The following is a 16,786-nucleotide window of genomic DNA, read 5'->3' as shown; positions in this document are numbered from 1 at the left end:
TATTTAAAATTTGCTATACATTTGAAAAGAAAGGCATACTTGATAACTTCTGAGTGAAGGTAAATGTTACAACATTCTCCTCACTGAGATTCTCCAAATGTTGTTTTTCTTCTTGTAGTGCCATACCAAGCAAATGCAAAACCTAGATAAAAATTATAAATTCTTGTTTCTTAAATAATTCATATAATATCTTTACATAGTTTAGGTAATTCATTAAAAGACAAGAAAGTCACACAATAAAATTATATAAAAAGAAATTATTTCTATATACATAATTCCAAAGTTACACTACACAGGAGTAACAGTGTTTGTTTACAAATTCTTGAAACTCTGTCAGATAAAGGACACATTATACCACTTCTATCTTTCTGTCTGCTGTCCTGTCTAGTGAGTGACAAGTCAGTGCTTTTTAGCTTTCTCCCTAGTAATTGCATGTTATTATCCCAAGTCTCTGGACAGAAGCATGATGCACACTTTAAATCTTTTTTACTGACAAAATTTAACTGACAAAAGTTAAAATTATTAAACTAGATTTATTCTAACACGCTGGAAACACATTTTAAAATAATGTTAACCTTTAGGTCAGTAAAAAGCTGTAAATTCCTTGAATTTAAAAACTGAAATTACCCTATTTGGCACTAAAATAGTCTGAATGGCATTTTAAAGCTGAAATACTTAAATCTTGGTGGTGAACTCTGTCATGCTGAATCAACCACTTTTGCTACCCCATACAAATTGGCAGGATGCTGCAGACAAAAAGCATTACTGAATGCCTGGAATCAATGCTGAAACCCATATAAGGAAAGGATAATCACCGGAAAATCTGTAGCAGAACTGGAATGTAACAGTCAAATCAGGTTTTACCACTTTTTCTGTAGATGCTTAGAGTCTTGAAGTTTTTTTATTTTGTTTTAATTAGTAACAGTCTACCACATCTACCTAACAGGGTCTCATCAGATATGGGCCACCTCTTCCAGATGCCTCATATCATCCTTTGCATGCTGTTTCCAAGACAAGAGTGGTTGACTTGGGAAAGATGCATTCCAACCGCATGGCACCAGTGAACACAAAGTACCATGAGTTTCTGAGCAAGTGACAGGTCCCTGATGAACTGCACATTTTGGAAAGCAACATAGAGGTACTCAAATGGCTGAGCATGTTTTAGTTTAGTTTCAAAAAAAATAAAAACAAAAATTAAATCTTATTCTATTCAAACAGTTATTCTAAAGCCTAGCATTCTCACATTACCTAAATGTAACTACATTATTCGATTTTTGTTGCGATTTATCATACTGATATATTGCTCCATTTTCAACTTTGTGTTATACAGAATTGCTTATGGTAAATTAAACTCAGCTATAAAAGGTAATACACACTCAATAAGACTGAATGTAAAAAAATTAATACTCAGTTTCAAAGCTGGGGTTTCACTGCAAAATGTTATTTAAAAATCCATCAATATTTTTGAAAAGTTTGTGTTTGAACACTAAACCAACAACCCTGACCAATATGAATAGTCTTTTCATGGCAGTTCACCACTTATCGCTGCACACCCCAGAAAATTACCACCATGGACAACAAAATCTACAGTAACCCTCCAGGTTTCTAAAGATCATTATAAATAGTGAGAAACAAACAGCTCAGTTGAATTTCCCAGAGCTGATACAAATTCTCAAGTTAGAAAATTATTTTCTGTATGTAAAAAAAAAATCTTTTACGATTTTTTTTCTAAAGTGATTTAGCCTAAACTGAAAATAAGCAAAGGAACATCAAGAAAAAGTCAATGTGCTTCACTTAATATGCAGGATATGCATATAAGATATGCAGATAAACTGGTTCTCTAGCACAATAAACAATATTTCAACTGATTCAAGCAGAATTCCTCCCTCTCATGTGCATCCCATTAGAAATTTACCTTTGTTTTCCACTCACTTTTAAAAATAAATTGCATTGGAGACAGACAGGTTTCCCTAGTCTTGGGTATCACAAAACACTATTTATTTCTCACTCAGAGTATTCTGGATATGTTAGATATCAAGTAAACAACCCAAATCTACAAACCCATGTTAAAATGCTAAAATAGATATTCTTTCCTTTAGCATAAGCATAATTTTAAATAAGGAAACATACCCTTTGCAGCATGGACTCTGACCAGGCATAGCCATTGTGTTCTACTGCCCACTGCAGTATAGTTCTCATAATGCACAGCATGACATCAGATTGTAGAATATTAACCAGACTTGCAAAAAGTGGGCAGAAAGGAGGAAGAGCTGGTGGTGGAAGTGCTGAAAGGGAAATTTGTGTGCTTGACATTTCAGCATCTCTAAAATTTGCAACACTCATATAAAATGTCTGACTTTCAAACAGCTTAACAGTTTAACCCAAGACAGTATACAGTTGCTTGATAAACAGTATTACAGACAACAGGCTGTGACATTCAACGTGGCTTGCATGCAACAGAAAAGCCAAAGGAATAAGGCGTTCAGTAGGCTGGTTCCACAATGGATCAGGCTCCTGTATAACCAGGGAGACATAAGGGAATTGCTACATTTTCAACCAATTTCTGGTTAGCTCAAGAACAGGATGTTAGTCAAAGTGTCGGGGCAATACACAGGTTGATAGGTGCTTCCCTCTTTCCCACCTTCTCTCAAAGAGAAATACCTGTATCTTCTCTGTTCTGTCTCTTCAGCTTTCTTTGTGCTTCCTCCGCCTGAAATAAGAATAATGCCAATATTACTCAAAACCTGTACAAATAAAAAGCTAATTAAAAAGCATTCATGCTTTATGACATTGTTACTACTTTTCCCCCTTTTTCCCAGCCTTAAATAAAACAAGAATGCTTCCATTTCTTTTCAGTTTGTCTTATATTTCACTCGTAAAGTAGGGCATGCATCTTCACAATTAATCTTTCATTTTGAGCCAGCCTGGATTCTTTTTATAGCACAAAAACATAAGACAAGTCTCAGCTAAAATGGTAATTTCCATAAAGGTAAGCAAAAATACAGATTGTCTAAATACCTTCAGTAAAATAAGACTTAGGAGAACCCACAGACAAGCTCCTGAAGGCCAACTGATTTCAGCAGCTCTGTATAGGGCACAGGATCCAATGGGACAGAAAGCACTGCAGAATCCTGGGTAAATTTTGTTAACATTCTCAAGTAAGTTAACTTTTAAAAGTTAACTTTTAACCAGCTGATAATACTTCTTCACAGAATTAAGCTTTGGAAAAAAGTAAGCCAAAAAAGACACAAAAAAAAACTCAGAAAGTTAAGTTACTGGTTACCTTTGATTGCTCTGCCCTTGAAAAGTGATAGAAATACAGATTGAAGTTCCTGGCACATTCTGGTTTTAATTCATACAGCCCTCTCCCTGTTAATCCAGGTTTCCTACAAAAAAAAAAAACAAAACACAACACAAAAACAAACAAACAACAAACAACAAAACCCACACCCCACCAAACCCACAAAAACAAAACCAAAAAAACCCAGTTATGTTCATTGGTTATTAACATCTGAGCATAAACGGTTAACTGGAACAGCTGAAAAACACTGCTCAGTAGGCATTCTAGAAATCAAATAAGTAACAGTATTAACAGTGACGCACATGAGTAAAGCCATGGGAAAACACCATGACCCAGCCCTCTTTCTTCTATTCTCTCATTTTCACTAATTTAGATATTCCATTTTTAATGGAAAATGGAAATATTAGAATAAAGGGAAACATACTTGAAACATGCCACTTCTTCAATCACACTTTCCATTCCTGTCTCTCTGTTCTCCTACATTGAGTGAAAAGGCAAGACACTGTAGTTCTTGGATTAAACACATTCAAGTATCACAGAACATTAGATAAGTATGCAAAACAAATGTAGTACAAAGTTTTACAGGCACTCAAGAGAATGTTAAAGCGTGTAACATGACAATACACTCAGGAATACCATCTCCGCAAAAAGCATTTTTAAAAAAATTATGCCATTTGAAGTACTTAATTTTTACTGTTTTTCCCTGTCATAATAAACTTGGATGTAACAGTAACAGAAGAAAACTCTAAGTTGGTTTATTCTGTGTACCTTAGGAATATACAGTCAACATTTCTGGTTTCTAGGCCTTTAAAAGGAAATAAATATAGGAAAGCTAAAAAGAGAGGCCACCAAAAAATGGTAAAACAACCACAAAATGCAGCAGGAGAAATCAGTTCAAATACGTAACGCTACTTTGTACACAAATTACCTTTTTCATATTTTCATCCCCTTCCTGCAACACATATTCACAGCAGTTAACAGGCCAGGGAAAGACTATTTAAGACTGACAATACAATTTAGAACTCTAGCTTAAATCCTAGTTTGTTCTTTCATCCAGCTTTAAATTATTTTTAAAAAATCATAATGCTAGCCTAAAATCTGACTTTTCAAATTGTTTAAGTTTAAACTATTTAGAACAATTAAAAATATTTCTGAATTTATCATTAAAAGTACTACCAGTATAGTAAAAGACTAACTTTTGAATTTTGACTGCCTTTGGAAATTAAAAATTACTTCAAAAATATTCTTAAGAAAAAAAAAAGCTTTGCTATCATAAAACCACTCATACCAGAATTCAGATAAATGCTTCTGTCCATGCAAATGAAGCATTTATGTTACACAAATAGTTATACTGTGTCTCATTCCATGTCTTTTCAATTATTGTTAAGCTTTAAAATATAACAGCTTATATTTCTGGATAGTTCCAGCAACCCACTTCCATACATCTATTCAGGGTTTACAAGCAGAGTGCAGAGACTGCCGGCAAGATGGCCTGATACGAAACAGTATTAAAAAGAGAAAAGAGCTGAAGCAGCTCTCAGGCTCCTGCTTCTTTCATATGTTGTTTCTTCTTCTATAGCTCTTTCCTACCTTCTCCATGACAATGATTAATCTGTACTCATGCTAACCTTGCTCTTAGCATAATCATGCTGCTCCCATTCCACATTAAGCGGCATAAATTTGCACAAGAAAAATTTTCAGCAATCAGTCCTATAAAGAGGAAGCTTCTTTCTGTCCCCTCCCCAAGTTACTTACATCTTCAGGTAATGCCTTTACCAATTCACTGTGAGCCATTGGCCTGATGCTTAGCTGATGGATGATCTCTCGTTTGATTTCATCTGTTGCATTTACCTGTCCTATTCCAGGACTGAATCTTTCACCTGTAAAAATAAAATACCTTTTTTTTTTTTGTGGCTTTTCTTTTGTTTTGTTTTGGGTTTTTTTTAGGATTTTCAACATTTACTTCTCTTCTTTTGCAACTTAAAGACTGGAAAATAAGTCTCTTCTGTGAAATCTTGGTGTTCACCCACCAGTGTTCAAAAATTCATTACATTAATTAAGCTAGTTTCAAGGCTTTTCTCCTTGGAAAGAAGTCAGAACTACAGGAAGCTCAAAATAGAACTGAACTTGAGATGACAATGAAGAATGCTCATGCCAGACCATTAAAGAGACTAAATTTTAAAAATTAATTAAATGTATTCTGAACTTACCAACAATCATTATAATGAGGTATAGCATCTCTTCTATAAGAGTGTTATTCTGTTGAACAACATCCTGAATTAAAATAAACAACAAGAATTTACATTTTTCAATTAAGGGTAAAAGAATTATTCCATATGTTGAAAATATTTTTTCAGTGCTTCAAAACACTGCCCGTTTTCACCCTTAGCACTCCCAAATTAAGCTATGCTGAAATGCAATCACAACTTCTTGAATAATGAAAAAATTACACATCAGTTTCTGACATTTACCAGTTTGACAGGTAAAAATATTTATGCATATTTCAAACTGGTCAAATGAAATTAAAATATGATAGGTTTTCATTTTTTTCATCAAGAAATTGCAGTCTCAGTACAACAGCATCTGAACATTTGCAAAACAAAAATGAAGATTTTCTATTTAAGTAGTACATAAAATACCTTGTTAGTATTTTCTGTGCTAAATCTTTTGCCATAGTCTGGAGTACTAAATATCTGATAAAGTTCAAAGCGACTCAGCATTATCATCAAGAAGTGATTTGGATCCATCATAGACACACCTGTCTATTAAAGAAAAAAATTATTATAAACAGAAAACAGATTAGGTGTTACTATAGCATGGTTTATATAATGATAGACAACGTTCACAGTATATTCTTTATGAAATTCACTCCTCTCTATCCCGGGCATGAAGATTTAATTACTTAAGTTCACTCTCTTAGGACTCCAATAACTCAAGTGACAGCACATTTGACAAGCAGGATCCTATGCTTTATCAATAATTTCTGATGCCCTTTTAAGTGTAAAATATTCAGGGTTATTCCTTCTATCTCAAATACTGTAAATAAAATTCAATAAAAGAGTTTTGGTTGGTTGGGTTGGTTTCTACAATCCTGTTCCTGCTGGTTCAACTTTTAGAAGGCATAATATCACTTAGTATATAGCACACAAAGATCTTAAAAACAAATTTCAATCTTCAAAACAAAGGAAAGAAGAATAGTAATGTTTCAGTGCAGCCACAAACATTTACTTCCATTTCTGAACACTACTGGCCAAAGTTTTTTCTGTTTATTAAACAACGTATCTAAGTTAGCCAATTACAAATATTTGTTGTTAGTTTACTATTGCTAACAGGACTATCTTTTAAGACAGAATAATTTCCAACAAAATTGAAGGATATCTACCCAAATGGGCAGCTGCAGATGATCATTAAAAATTAGGGGCAGGTCAAGCCTCAGAGAAGTAAGTCTGAAAGCAGAGGTAAATCAGGACATATGCATCACATTGGGAATTGCTAACTCTGGGTCAGATCTGAGAAAAGATTTTGTTGTCTAGGTGAACTATGCACCCCAAGCTGCAAATTTTAGCTTTCATCACTCTCCATGTAGAAGTAATGCATCAGATCTCTCTGTGTCAGAAGCAAGTAGATTGCCAGATTTGTAAAATCTCTTCTGAAGGAAAAAAAAAATAAAAATCAAACACTACTATATTGGGGTCCACTTTCTGTCCAGTATTTCAGATGCCAACTTTGAACGGAGGGAGAAGAGGCAACACATATATTGAGTACATTACTGAAGACCTGCAGACTCGCACAATTGCCAGTACAGCACAACCCATTAGTTAGAATATTACGTTCTTGAAAATGTAGCATTACATACGCGTCACACAGAAAATTCTGTGCTTTCCACAGTATATTTAAGTAACAAGGTTTACAACAACAGTATTTCCTTTACAAATTGTCCCATAAAGACACAGACACAATAAAAAAATTAAGTCCTTCCACAAAAATTTACTTTTTTCTTTGTCATTAAAAGGTTTTGATGGAGCTAAAAACCAAACATACGCATATCCTGAAAATGCTTGATCAAAAATGCAAACTGGTACATGTGGTTACCTGAAGCATTACTATGTCCTTGTCAAACATCTCTCTCCTGCATTTCACATTATGATAGTAATAAATCTGAAACAAAAAATCAAACCATAATAATTAAAAAACATCATATTTAATCTGAACTTATTTTCATTCTGGAAAAATAAACTTTGTTACACAGTATTAGTAAACAAAAAAAATGAACCTGTGATCTCAAAAAAATGATACAAATATATTTGTATGCAAAAAGCATTTTTATATAGCACAAAGCAAGCATAGCTGCTGGCTGGGTTTTATTGATCTAATGTCTAGATTGCATACACTTAGAAGGAAAAATCTTGTGGACCTCTTTGGGTTATGTTTTAATATATCTACTTGTTTAGCAATCAACTGTTTGAAATTCACAGGCAAGAAAGCCCTTGCAGTTGGAGAAATGTTCTTTCTTTGCTCCATTAATTGCTCTTTAATTATTTGAGATACAATCTTTCAGGAATTGCCAGTTTCAGCAAAATGTTGATATTGTGATAGAAACATACTTAACCCAAACCATCCTGGGAGGGAACTCAACAGTACCACATCAAGCAGCAGCAACACTGCAATCACTGCATGGCACTGAAACTGGGGAAGGGTTGATTCTACCACAATTAAGGAAAAATAAAGAGGGCTGTAAAGTTTCTACCTGGGACTGAGAACAACCTTCAGCGTGCTAAACTTTCCTCTAGAGACACATCATTTCTCACCAGCATTACATGGAAAAGAGCTAGGCATGCCTTCCCTCTCTTCCCTACACTAACAATCCACATACAGTGATGCCCATTCCTATCTTCTGAGAAAATATCCAAAGGAGCTGAACTTAAGCTCTCCGTAGCTAAAGGAAAGAGAAAGGACTTCCAGGCTGTGCGAGTTGTATTACCTAAACTAAACCTGGTGCTTAACTTCAAGATGCTGACAACCAGGGGAAACTAACACAGAGAATTATTGCTCAATCAAAAGCTATGCTGAAATTTCATATTTGATGAGTGTCTACAGTAATATGGGTGCTGCTATAATTGTACATAACTAGAGTTCCTTTCGCTTTAATAATGACAATAAAGGACATCACTGTATAAAGGTCCTTTAGGTTAAGAGCAAGAAGTGTCAGAATACGGTACGTTTGAGCAGCTTAATTCAGCCTCCTAGTACACATGCATCGCAATTATCTAGTGAAGATGAGGGCTTATGGGAGAGAAAGAAGTTTCTTGTAAATAAATCAAGTTAACATCTCACAGAACTAAACCCTATTTCTGTTGTAATCTATGTCTGGCTGAGAAAATCACTTCAGACAGTCACCCTGGTGGGTGGCACTGACACTACAGTGCCCATTTTATAGTTGTTATGCTTGAAACACCTGAGATCTAATTTGTACAAACAGAGAACATAAGTTTAGAGATGGATGGAGCTAGTCTCCAGAAGTATGAAAGAAGTACAAGAGAGAAAAGCCAAGAAACATTCAGTTCTATGCTGGTTCTAAAGCTTCTGCGTGGTCTTCAGATTTCAATTACTTTATCAACATAAATAGTAATAACATCTTAATGGTGTATATTTTTATATTTGAGACGCTTTTATGTGAATGTAATGAATGCATTACCAAAGATGCACAGATCTAATTCTGCACTTCATGCTGTTGCTGAACAGTATACTGTAAAAAGGCTAGGAGTCGTTAACTGCATTATACTAAAACTTCTTTATGCACAGAGCACTAAGTTCACTGAGTGCTGTAGCAATCCTGAAACAAAAAAGCAACTTCTGACTAAGAAATCAAAGACCAATTTAAAAGCACAAATATTCAAATTATGTGAGTGCTGATATAAATACCTACCTCGTATTGCCTTCCATAGGATTTATGTAAATGAAATTTAAAATGAATACAGAAAGGGGAGGTTTTGAGGTCAAAAATGATCTTGGGGGAGTTATCAGAAAACAGTGATTGTACAGCTACTATGTACTTACCTGATTAACAAGAGAGAACCCATTTCTTCTCCACATCCCTGCATGTACTTGGGCACACAGGACTAGGCATCGTAGAGGATGTTCTATTAACATAGGTGGGCTAAGTTCACTCTGCATTAAGAAAATGCAATATTTTGATATATACAGAGAAAATAAAAAAATACAACCGAAATGAAGGAGGATGGTATTTGTGATCATTAAAATATTTTGGCAATACAGAAGAGAAGCAAATCCAACACACATATTACAGAAGTTTGATGAGCCTATTCACAATCATTCCAATCATTGTTAACCACCTTACATTCTGTCTTTGCTTCACAGAAGTACTCCACAAGCACTTTATTTTATTCTTAAAACAGTAGGTTTTGTATTTTAAAACATCAACACGATCAATTTAATAACATTGTCATTCACTTTCTTTCATTCAAAGGTTAAGTACTTCTTTCAAAAGACACTGAGATTTCTTCCCCAACTTATGTTTTCTCCTCTTTCAATTTATCTTATTCTTTTTAACTTCCCCTTAAAGAAACAGCGTATCAGTAAGAACATGCAGGAAGCAAGAAACACCTGAGGAAGAAAACTAGAACCTAGGCTAAGGAGAAGGAATCAGATCCTGCCAGGAGTTTCTAAAAACAGTTTCTACTACAAAAAGAAGGTAATGCATGAGGAACAAAATACAAACCTTAAACCTGAGCCTTAAGTTACTTAAGAGAGCAATACTGATTGCTTACGCTTCAGTCACTAATATCTAGATACTAACCTTTTAAGAAGCAATTTTATCTAATAAAGATAGTCTCTCTGAACAGAATTCATAGCAAAAAGGTCCTTTGTTTTATTTAATAATATCTTACACTTACACGACCAATTTCACATTCAGCATTAATTATATTTAATGGATATGCTACATGTAATTACATACCAGGGGTAGCAGCTCTGGAAACTTATATGCCACTTCAGTTTTACTCAGCAAAACATGCAAGCCTACATAAATACATGAAACAAATACATACATAATATTACACACAATACTTTATACAATTCAAATATGACAAAAAAGGTCATCTAATTTACTGTCGGACCATGTTCTGGACACAGCTACAAGTAAGTCTGCATATTTATTACCCTGGAGTTAGCCAGCCATTTTCCAATGAGACGTATTCAAAGCATACATTTTAGGAGAATTAAAGTTTTCCCATTGTATCTGTACAAAATTTGCAGTACAAGTGAGATTTTTGCCTTTCTTTTGACTCTGTCATTTCCTCTCAGCAACAGCCAGGAGTCCTTGGTCTATTAGGACAAATTATTAACAATAGATAACTCATCCTTTCTATTAGTCCTTACAGGTTTATAAAATACCTCAAGAACTATAATAAGGCCCCTATAAAATACATAAGGGTTTTCTGGTTGGCTTTATTTTAAAGCTCTAAAGGTTTTGCTTAAAGATTCCAACATTCAAAGTCACTTGATGCTGAGCTGCATATCTAAGAATTACCTTTTTTTCACTTCATTACCTGTGAATTTATTTTTATCATATGACTTTCTCATTCTGTAAACTAAAATTCATCAACCTTTTTTCAACACAACTGTTGAACAAGATAGACACAGTATAAACAGAAAGACATAGCTTAATTTTCTAGTGACACATCTGTTTGATAAATCTGTTCTCTAACAGAATGTTGATTAGTCTATTCAATCTGACAGCTAAACATATTTCAAAACAGTCAACTACAGTCCATATTTGGTTGCTTTTCAAGTGGCAAAAAAGTGGCTTTTGCTCACTCAAGTGGCAAAAGCAGCAGTAACTGCCTACAACACACCCCACTGACAAGTCCAGAGGCATGAGATAATCTCCTACAGGCCTGAAACAGTAACAACTTCTCCAATGCTTGGGAACATTTTGCCTAGAGGCTATCAGACAGCTCAAAAATGGCCAAAATGCATCCTATTCAGGCTTTAAACAACCATCGTGTGGTTCCTTATGTACACACAAATACAAATCGCATTTATACAACGTTTTCAATTTCCTGAAATATTTTTAAACTAGTTCATACCTGCAAGTAAACGAGAAACTGGGAGATGAATGCTAACTTTTTCCTGAGAAACACAGTATCTGATGGTCTCAACTGAATGTCCACACATACTGAGAACAATAGGCTGTTCTCCATCAGTAAAACCACTATGACACTGCATCAACACAGTTAGGCATTTCTTGTAAGCTTCAATTAATACTTTTTCCTAAAAGAAAGAACACAGTTTACAGCGATTACAAAAAAACCATAGCTCCGCAAAATAACACAGTCAACAAAAAAGTCTGACAGGTTTGGGGTTTTTACCTCTATTAACAGTCCTATAAAATTACGATAAGGAATCCAACGAAAGGAGCTGCATTAAAGGGGGCACAGATTGCAAAACTCACACCCCTATGACTGATTAGACAAACACCCACTAGTATTTTTTCTTAAACTGATATGAGAACTTTCTGAGCAATGATCATGCTAAGCTAGTAAAACCTCCACGTTAACTAACAGTGACAAATTAAAGCCAGCTTGAATGTCCAAATATTCTAGGATCACTTGGTACCACAGCCACATTTTACCACGCTGAAGTTCTATACTCCTAAAACTTGAAACACTTAAGGAATAGAAACCTGATTTCTAATCAGGCAGCATCTGGTAGATCCAGGGCCTACTCGTCTATTCCCTCTTCTCTGAAAATTATAACCTGATAACGTTGTGATGATCACAACTTTCAGATGTGTGACAGAACTCTCTCCGCAATATTTTTAAACAGTTTAACCACATCCTTATGAATTGGTCAGTTCAAGCCATAAAAGATGTGTTTAAATACAGGAAAGATCTGCATTTGCTTAGGGAAGATGATCTTGGCTTACAGTGCAGTTATGTGCTTAGCTCAATTGTTACACATGTTCTGGTTTTTTTCCCCTTCACCTATTCACATGGAAAAACAATTCAGAAGGAACTTACATCTAATGCACACCAGTCCTGCATCATTGAAATAACAAGTGTTAATTTCATCTGCAATGTAAATGCTGCTTCCCATTCTGGTTCCATTTCTATGTGTTGTCCTACTTGACGAGTTATTGGATCCATACCCTAGAACAAAAAGAATTATGCATTTCAACAATGTATCACTCAAATATGTTAACAACATTAGCAGAAGCATGAGACAGTGGTTACCTGTCCTTATAAATACATTGTTGCTACAACAGGAAAAAAGAAGCTTGGAACCATCTGAAACAGACTAACAAAAGCTAAGTACTGAGAAAGGCATGCTACTGAAGTACTGAAAAATGGGAGTGATTCTGACTTACACCTCACTGATCATACAGTCAATTTGCCCTTGTAAAAGCTGCACTGCTTTTAAAAATATTCCTCTTAAGGTAACAGCACATGAAAAGGCTGGGGGGAAAAAAAAAAAAACAAACCACAGTGAGGAGGTCTACTTGCTACTTGTATGTCAGGAACTATATATTCCTCAATACAAGGAGCAACTCCACTGACACTTAAATAGTAAGTGGAGCTCTCGCTATGAGGGAAAGTTGGTTAAGACTGACCAGATTGTGCTCACACAATTAATTGTCCTGTCTGCCTCTACAACTGCGAAATATGCCCAAAACGACACTTTTCTTTTTGAACTCCTCTTCTTTTTATTGCACTCTACAACAAACTAAATTTTAAAAAGTTAGGTGAGATGTTATGTTTCAGGAAAACATGACTCCAAAAGTTATACCACACTGAAGTTATAAAATGGAGAGTACATTAAATTTCTTCCATTTTTATATCATGATAGCTAATTTCCTGCTTTAATTTTGCAAAATTTTGTAATTCACAGATTTACATACCTGCATACATTTGAGTAATTCTAAGAAGGCATCAAAACCCTCTAGGAACTTGTGCCTCAAGTCATCTGACCACTCAGTTGGTTTACTTATCAACACATACCTGGGTACATTAGAAAGATGCAAGTGTTAAATTTTTTTTTTTTTTCCCCTCATCAATTGATCAAATCAGCATATAGTTAATATACTTACTTGAGATCCAAAATAAGGCTCTGAACACGTCTGAATTTGAAAGCCTGCAGAGCAGTGTAACGTTCAAACTGAAACCTGCCTTGGATGTCACGGTGTCTTAAGTGGTCCATGAAAGTTTTGATGATAGTGGTCATAAGATTTTCTTCTGTTATTAGCATTCGAGCCTATGCCAAAGTACATTGAAATTTGCTGTAATTAACAGACACAGCTAACAAGAGTTTCACACTGCACCATGAAGTTCATAAAATACATGAATTTTTATCCAAAATAGTTAAATTGGTAAGTAAAACAGAAGAACATATGGAAAGCCAATCTTCCAAACATTCACAGAAGAAAAAAAGTAATCTAGTCAGAAATTATCATAATCCAGATCTCTTTCTTCAGATCCCTTCTGTACAGAAGTTTGACTATGGTTAGGTTCCTGCTAACCTGTATAATTACGACACAAGACATATGTTATTTTGTGTCTTATAATTAACTTGTACCTCCCTTTAAGTATGTTTTGTCTCCTCTCATATAATTTCAGTATGAGCCCTTTAAGGGAGTGACAGCTCTTCTGTTTTCTGTTTATAAACTGTCAAGCACTGTGGTGAACAGAGTGTCTTCTGAACTGCTAAAGAAATGTACAGTGCAATTTCCACACGGAAATTATGTGAAATGACTCAGGATTCCCCTCAAGGGCTACTGCATATATCCATGTGTTGTAGGAAACAAATCAACAGGCATTGCAAATTCTGGTGAAGATCACCTTCCACACCCAACCTAACCTAACCCAACCCTACAAGAGAGTAGGGGGTGCTAAGAAGTTACTGCCATCTCCTACTTGTGAGCTCTTCCAGAACTCCCCCATTCTGTTGGTTACCCCACTCAAGGTAAATGGGATGAGTGCTACAGTTCTCAGATCTCATGAGGACTTTATTATGTGGCTGGTAGATTCAAGAAGATTGGCCACTCTGATCTACCTCAATGACACTGTGGTTGTTGACTAGACTTTCTGGGTTCTACAGTTGCTAATGATACTCCAAAATACAGTTTGTAAAATGCTACGGGGGTGTGAATAAAGAATTTAATGGTTAACATTTTCTCCCAAAAAATCACCACCAACACAACCACTCATCCTCCCTCAAACCAAAAAACCTCAGTTACTTGAGAGCTCAAACTCTTAAATTACCAAGATCAGTTTGAAAATGTTACTGGGGAGCAGTGGGGTGGTTTTACATTCTTCAACTTATTCACTCAGTTAAGAATGAATGGCTCTAAATATATAAAAAATAATTCATATGGTAGGAGCTTATCATAATTACTTTCACATCATCAGTCTATTCCATCCTTCTACAAAATAGTCAAAACCAATTTGCTTTACTTTTTTTTCCACATGCTTTTGAAATAGAAAACATGTAGAAGGGACACTGCAATTATTCTCCTCCAAGGAAATGTATCAAATTCCTTTTAAAAAATAAAAAAGTATTAACACGCATATTCCACCAGCCCACCTGCCAAAGGAAAGAACAATACCATAACCATTTGAATAATACTACTTGTTAAGTCTAACTGTTACGTCTGAATATTGGTAACACTCTTACTGACAGCATCAAAATTAAAAGCAGTAACACAATATTGCACTGAACCATGGAAACAAAATCCTGAGGTCCTGTCAAATTCCCATGAATAATATCTACCCCTAGGAAACTGAAAAACAACTTTGCTCAGTATCATAACTGCCATGCTACTACTGAATTTTAGAGCTCAATTAAGCTGATTCAATTCGGAAGGATTCAGAAGCATTCATTTTTAAAAAACAATTCTGGCTATGAAAATCAGACTTTTATTTCCAGTACAGCCCCAAAGTTTAACTAGTCTAAGTTTGTTACACAAGCAAACACAGACTTATTTGGAGACTGGAGCAAAAAAAGATGTTTCCCAAACAAGCATAAGCTGGTGAAAGACCAGCAGGAGTTGTGAGCTGGGAGAAGTAACAGTGCATGAAGCACTGTAACAAAAATTAACTGGAAACCTGAAAGAAGGCATCATCCGAGTCTGGAAGTACTAAAGGAAGTAGGGAATACCATGAGACAATTCCTGCTTGCACTTGTGCTGACTGGAAAATTAACATAACTTGGATGACTTATAAAACTGCACTAGAATGGTATGCTCTGAAACTGTGATATGCAAACCATAACGTAGATTTCTACAAACGGTAACTGTGGCTCATTATGATGAGGAATTTAAATGTTACATGTTTGTCTCTAAATCAACATTTAAGTACCTTTCTAAAAAAAGTAAAAGAAAAATGTAAAAAGAAAAATCAAAAGTACGCAGCCTGCTCTGGGAAGTCAGACTCAAACTTTGCAATGCTGAACTCTTTAACTTCTAAACCCATTGCAATGTATGTAAACAGTCTGACTGCTGTGCCGCAGCAGTGCCCTGCATTTCCACAGTAACGTTAAAGAAATCTGCAGTCTTCATTCATGAACCTTGAGTGGCTTTTAACAAATAAAGATTTCCTTTTTTGGTCTTTTAGTACTTACAAGAGAAGGCACTGTGAATATCTGTATCGAGAGGTCAGCAATTGAGAACTCTCTGTCGTGGTCATCTTTCATAAAATCACTCTGCAATCGCTCATAGTTCTATTAAGAAGGAGGCAAAAAAAGGCAAGGAGTGCCAACTATCAGTTTTTAAAAGAAAGACAGGTACTACTCACCAGAGTAGGTACAGTGAAGAGTTGGACAGACAGAGCAGCCACCGATACTGCCCGTTCGTGATCATCCTCCATATAATCTCTCTGCAACTGCCGGTAATTCTAAACAACAAGGGGAAATTCACCTCTAATCCACACTGACCTGATTTTTTAATTTAAATGTCTGCTCTGGGAAACTTTAATGCCATGATAAAGAGAAAAGTAGCTCTTATGGATTATTATATAGGTATTTTGTACAAAGAACATGACAACTTAATCTGCTCACACATGAGATTTACTCACTCTCATTTTCACAATAAAGGCTAATATTTTATTTTCTACTCAAAAAAGTTACTTGTCTTCAGCAGAGTGAGCAGAATTTTGCAGTGCTGATTTAAAGCATTTCAAATACTAGTTACTGCAGAAAGAATAATCAGCATAACTGAAGTTCAGCACTATTTCTGAGTAGTGCTGTAACAGCTTACTCAACAATGAGAAGCGATTAGCTCTTAAGAAGTGACAGCCTGCATAGTTGACGGTGAAGACAAAAACATCTGAACTGCTTTAGTTCTGGGGAGCCTGGAAAGCCCATTTTTTTCTCAGGAGACGAGATGCCTTTATAACTAATATTTTGAAGACAGAAATAAGGTAGTCAGCATTTTATTTCAATTTTTCACTTCCAAAAAAAGGAAAAAAATTC

The 16,786-nt window shown here is 35.2% G+C and overlaps 1 protein-coding gene across 1 annotated transcript in view; it reads right to left on the bottom strand.

Annotated features, from left to right (window-relative positions):
* Nucleotides 1-16,786, bottom strand: part of UBR2 (ubiquitin protein ligase E3 component n-recognin 2) — a 50,922-nt gene that overhangs the window by 18,252 nt on the left and 15,884 nt on the right. Inside the window, exons 10-25 of the mRNA XM_009707445.1 lie at nt 16,111-16,209; nt 13,410-13,573; nt 13,221-13,320; nt 12,343-12,471; nt 11,410-11,593; nt 10,278-10,339; nt 9,359-9,469; nt 7,394-7,459; nt 5,941-6,063; nt 5,512-5,575; nt 5,057-5,181; nt 3,726-3,778; nt 3,284-3,386; nt 2,662-2,710; nt 2,131-2,285; nt 40-142 (exon numbers count right to left, since the gene is read on the bottom strand). Coding sequence (XP_009705747.1) covers nt 40-142; nt 2,131-2,285; nt 2,662-2,710; nt 3,284-3,386; nt 3,726-3,778; nt 5,057-5,181; nt 5,512-5,575; nt 5,941-6,063; nt 7,394-7,459; nt 9,359-9,469; nt 10,278-10,339; nt 11,410-11,593; nt 12,343-12,471; nt 13,221-13,320; nt 13,410-13,573; nt 16,111-16,209 — 1,690 coding nt within the window. The remainder of the gene's footprint in view (nt 1-39; nt 143-2,130; nt 2,286-2,661; nt 2,711-3,283; nt 3,387-3,725; nt 3,779-5,056; nt 5,182-5,511; nt 5,576-5,940; nt 6,064-7,393; nt 7,460-9,358; nt 9,470-10,277; nt 10,340-11,409; nt 11,594-12,342; nt 12,472-13,220; nt 13,321-13,409; nt 13,574-16,110; nt 16,210-16,786) is intronic.

Source organism: Cariama cristata, unplaced genomic scaffold, assembly GCF_000690535.1.
Source record: "Cariama cristata isolate BGI_N322 unplaced genomic scaffold, ASM69053v1 scaffold9919, whole genome shotgun sequence".
NCBI classification, from domain to species: domain Eukaryota; kingdom Metazoa; phylum Chordata; class Aves; order Cariamiformes; family Cariamidae; genus Cariama; species Cariama cristata.
This window is presented reverse-complemented; position numbering and strand designations above follow the sequence as displayed.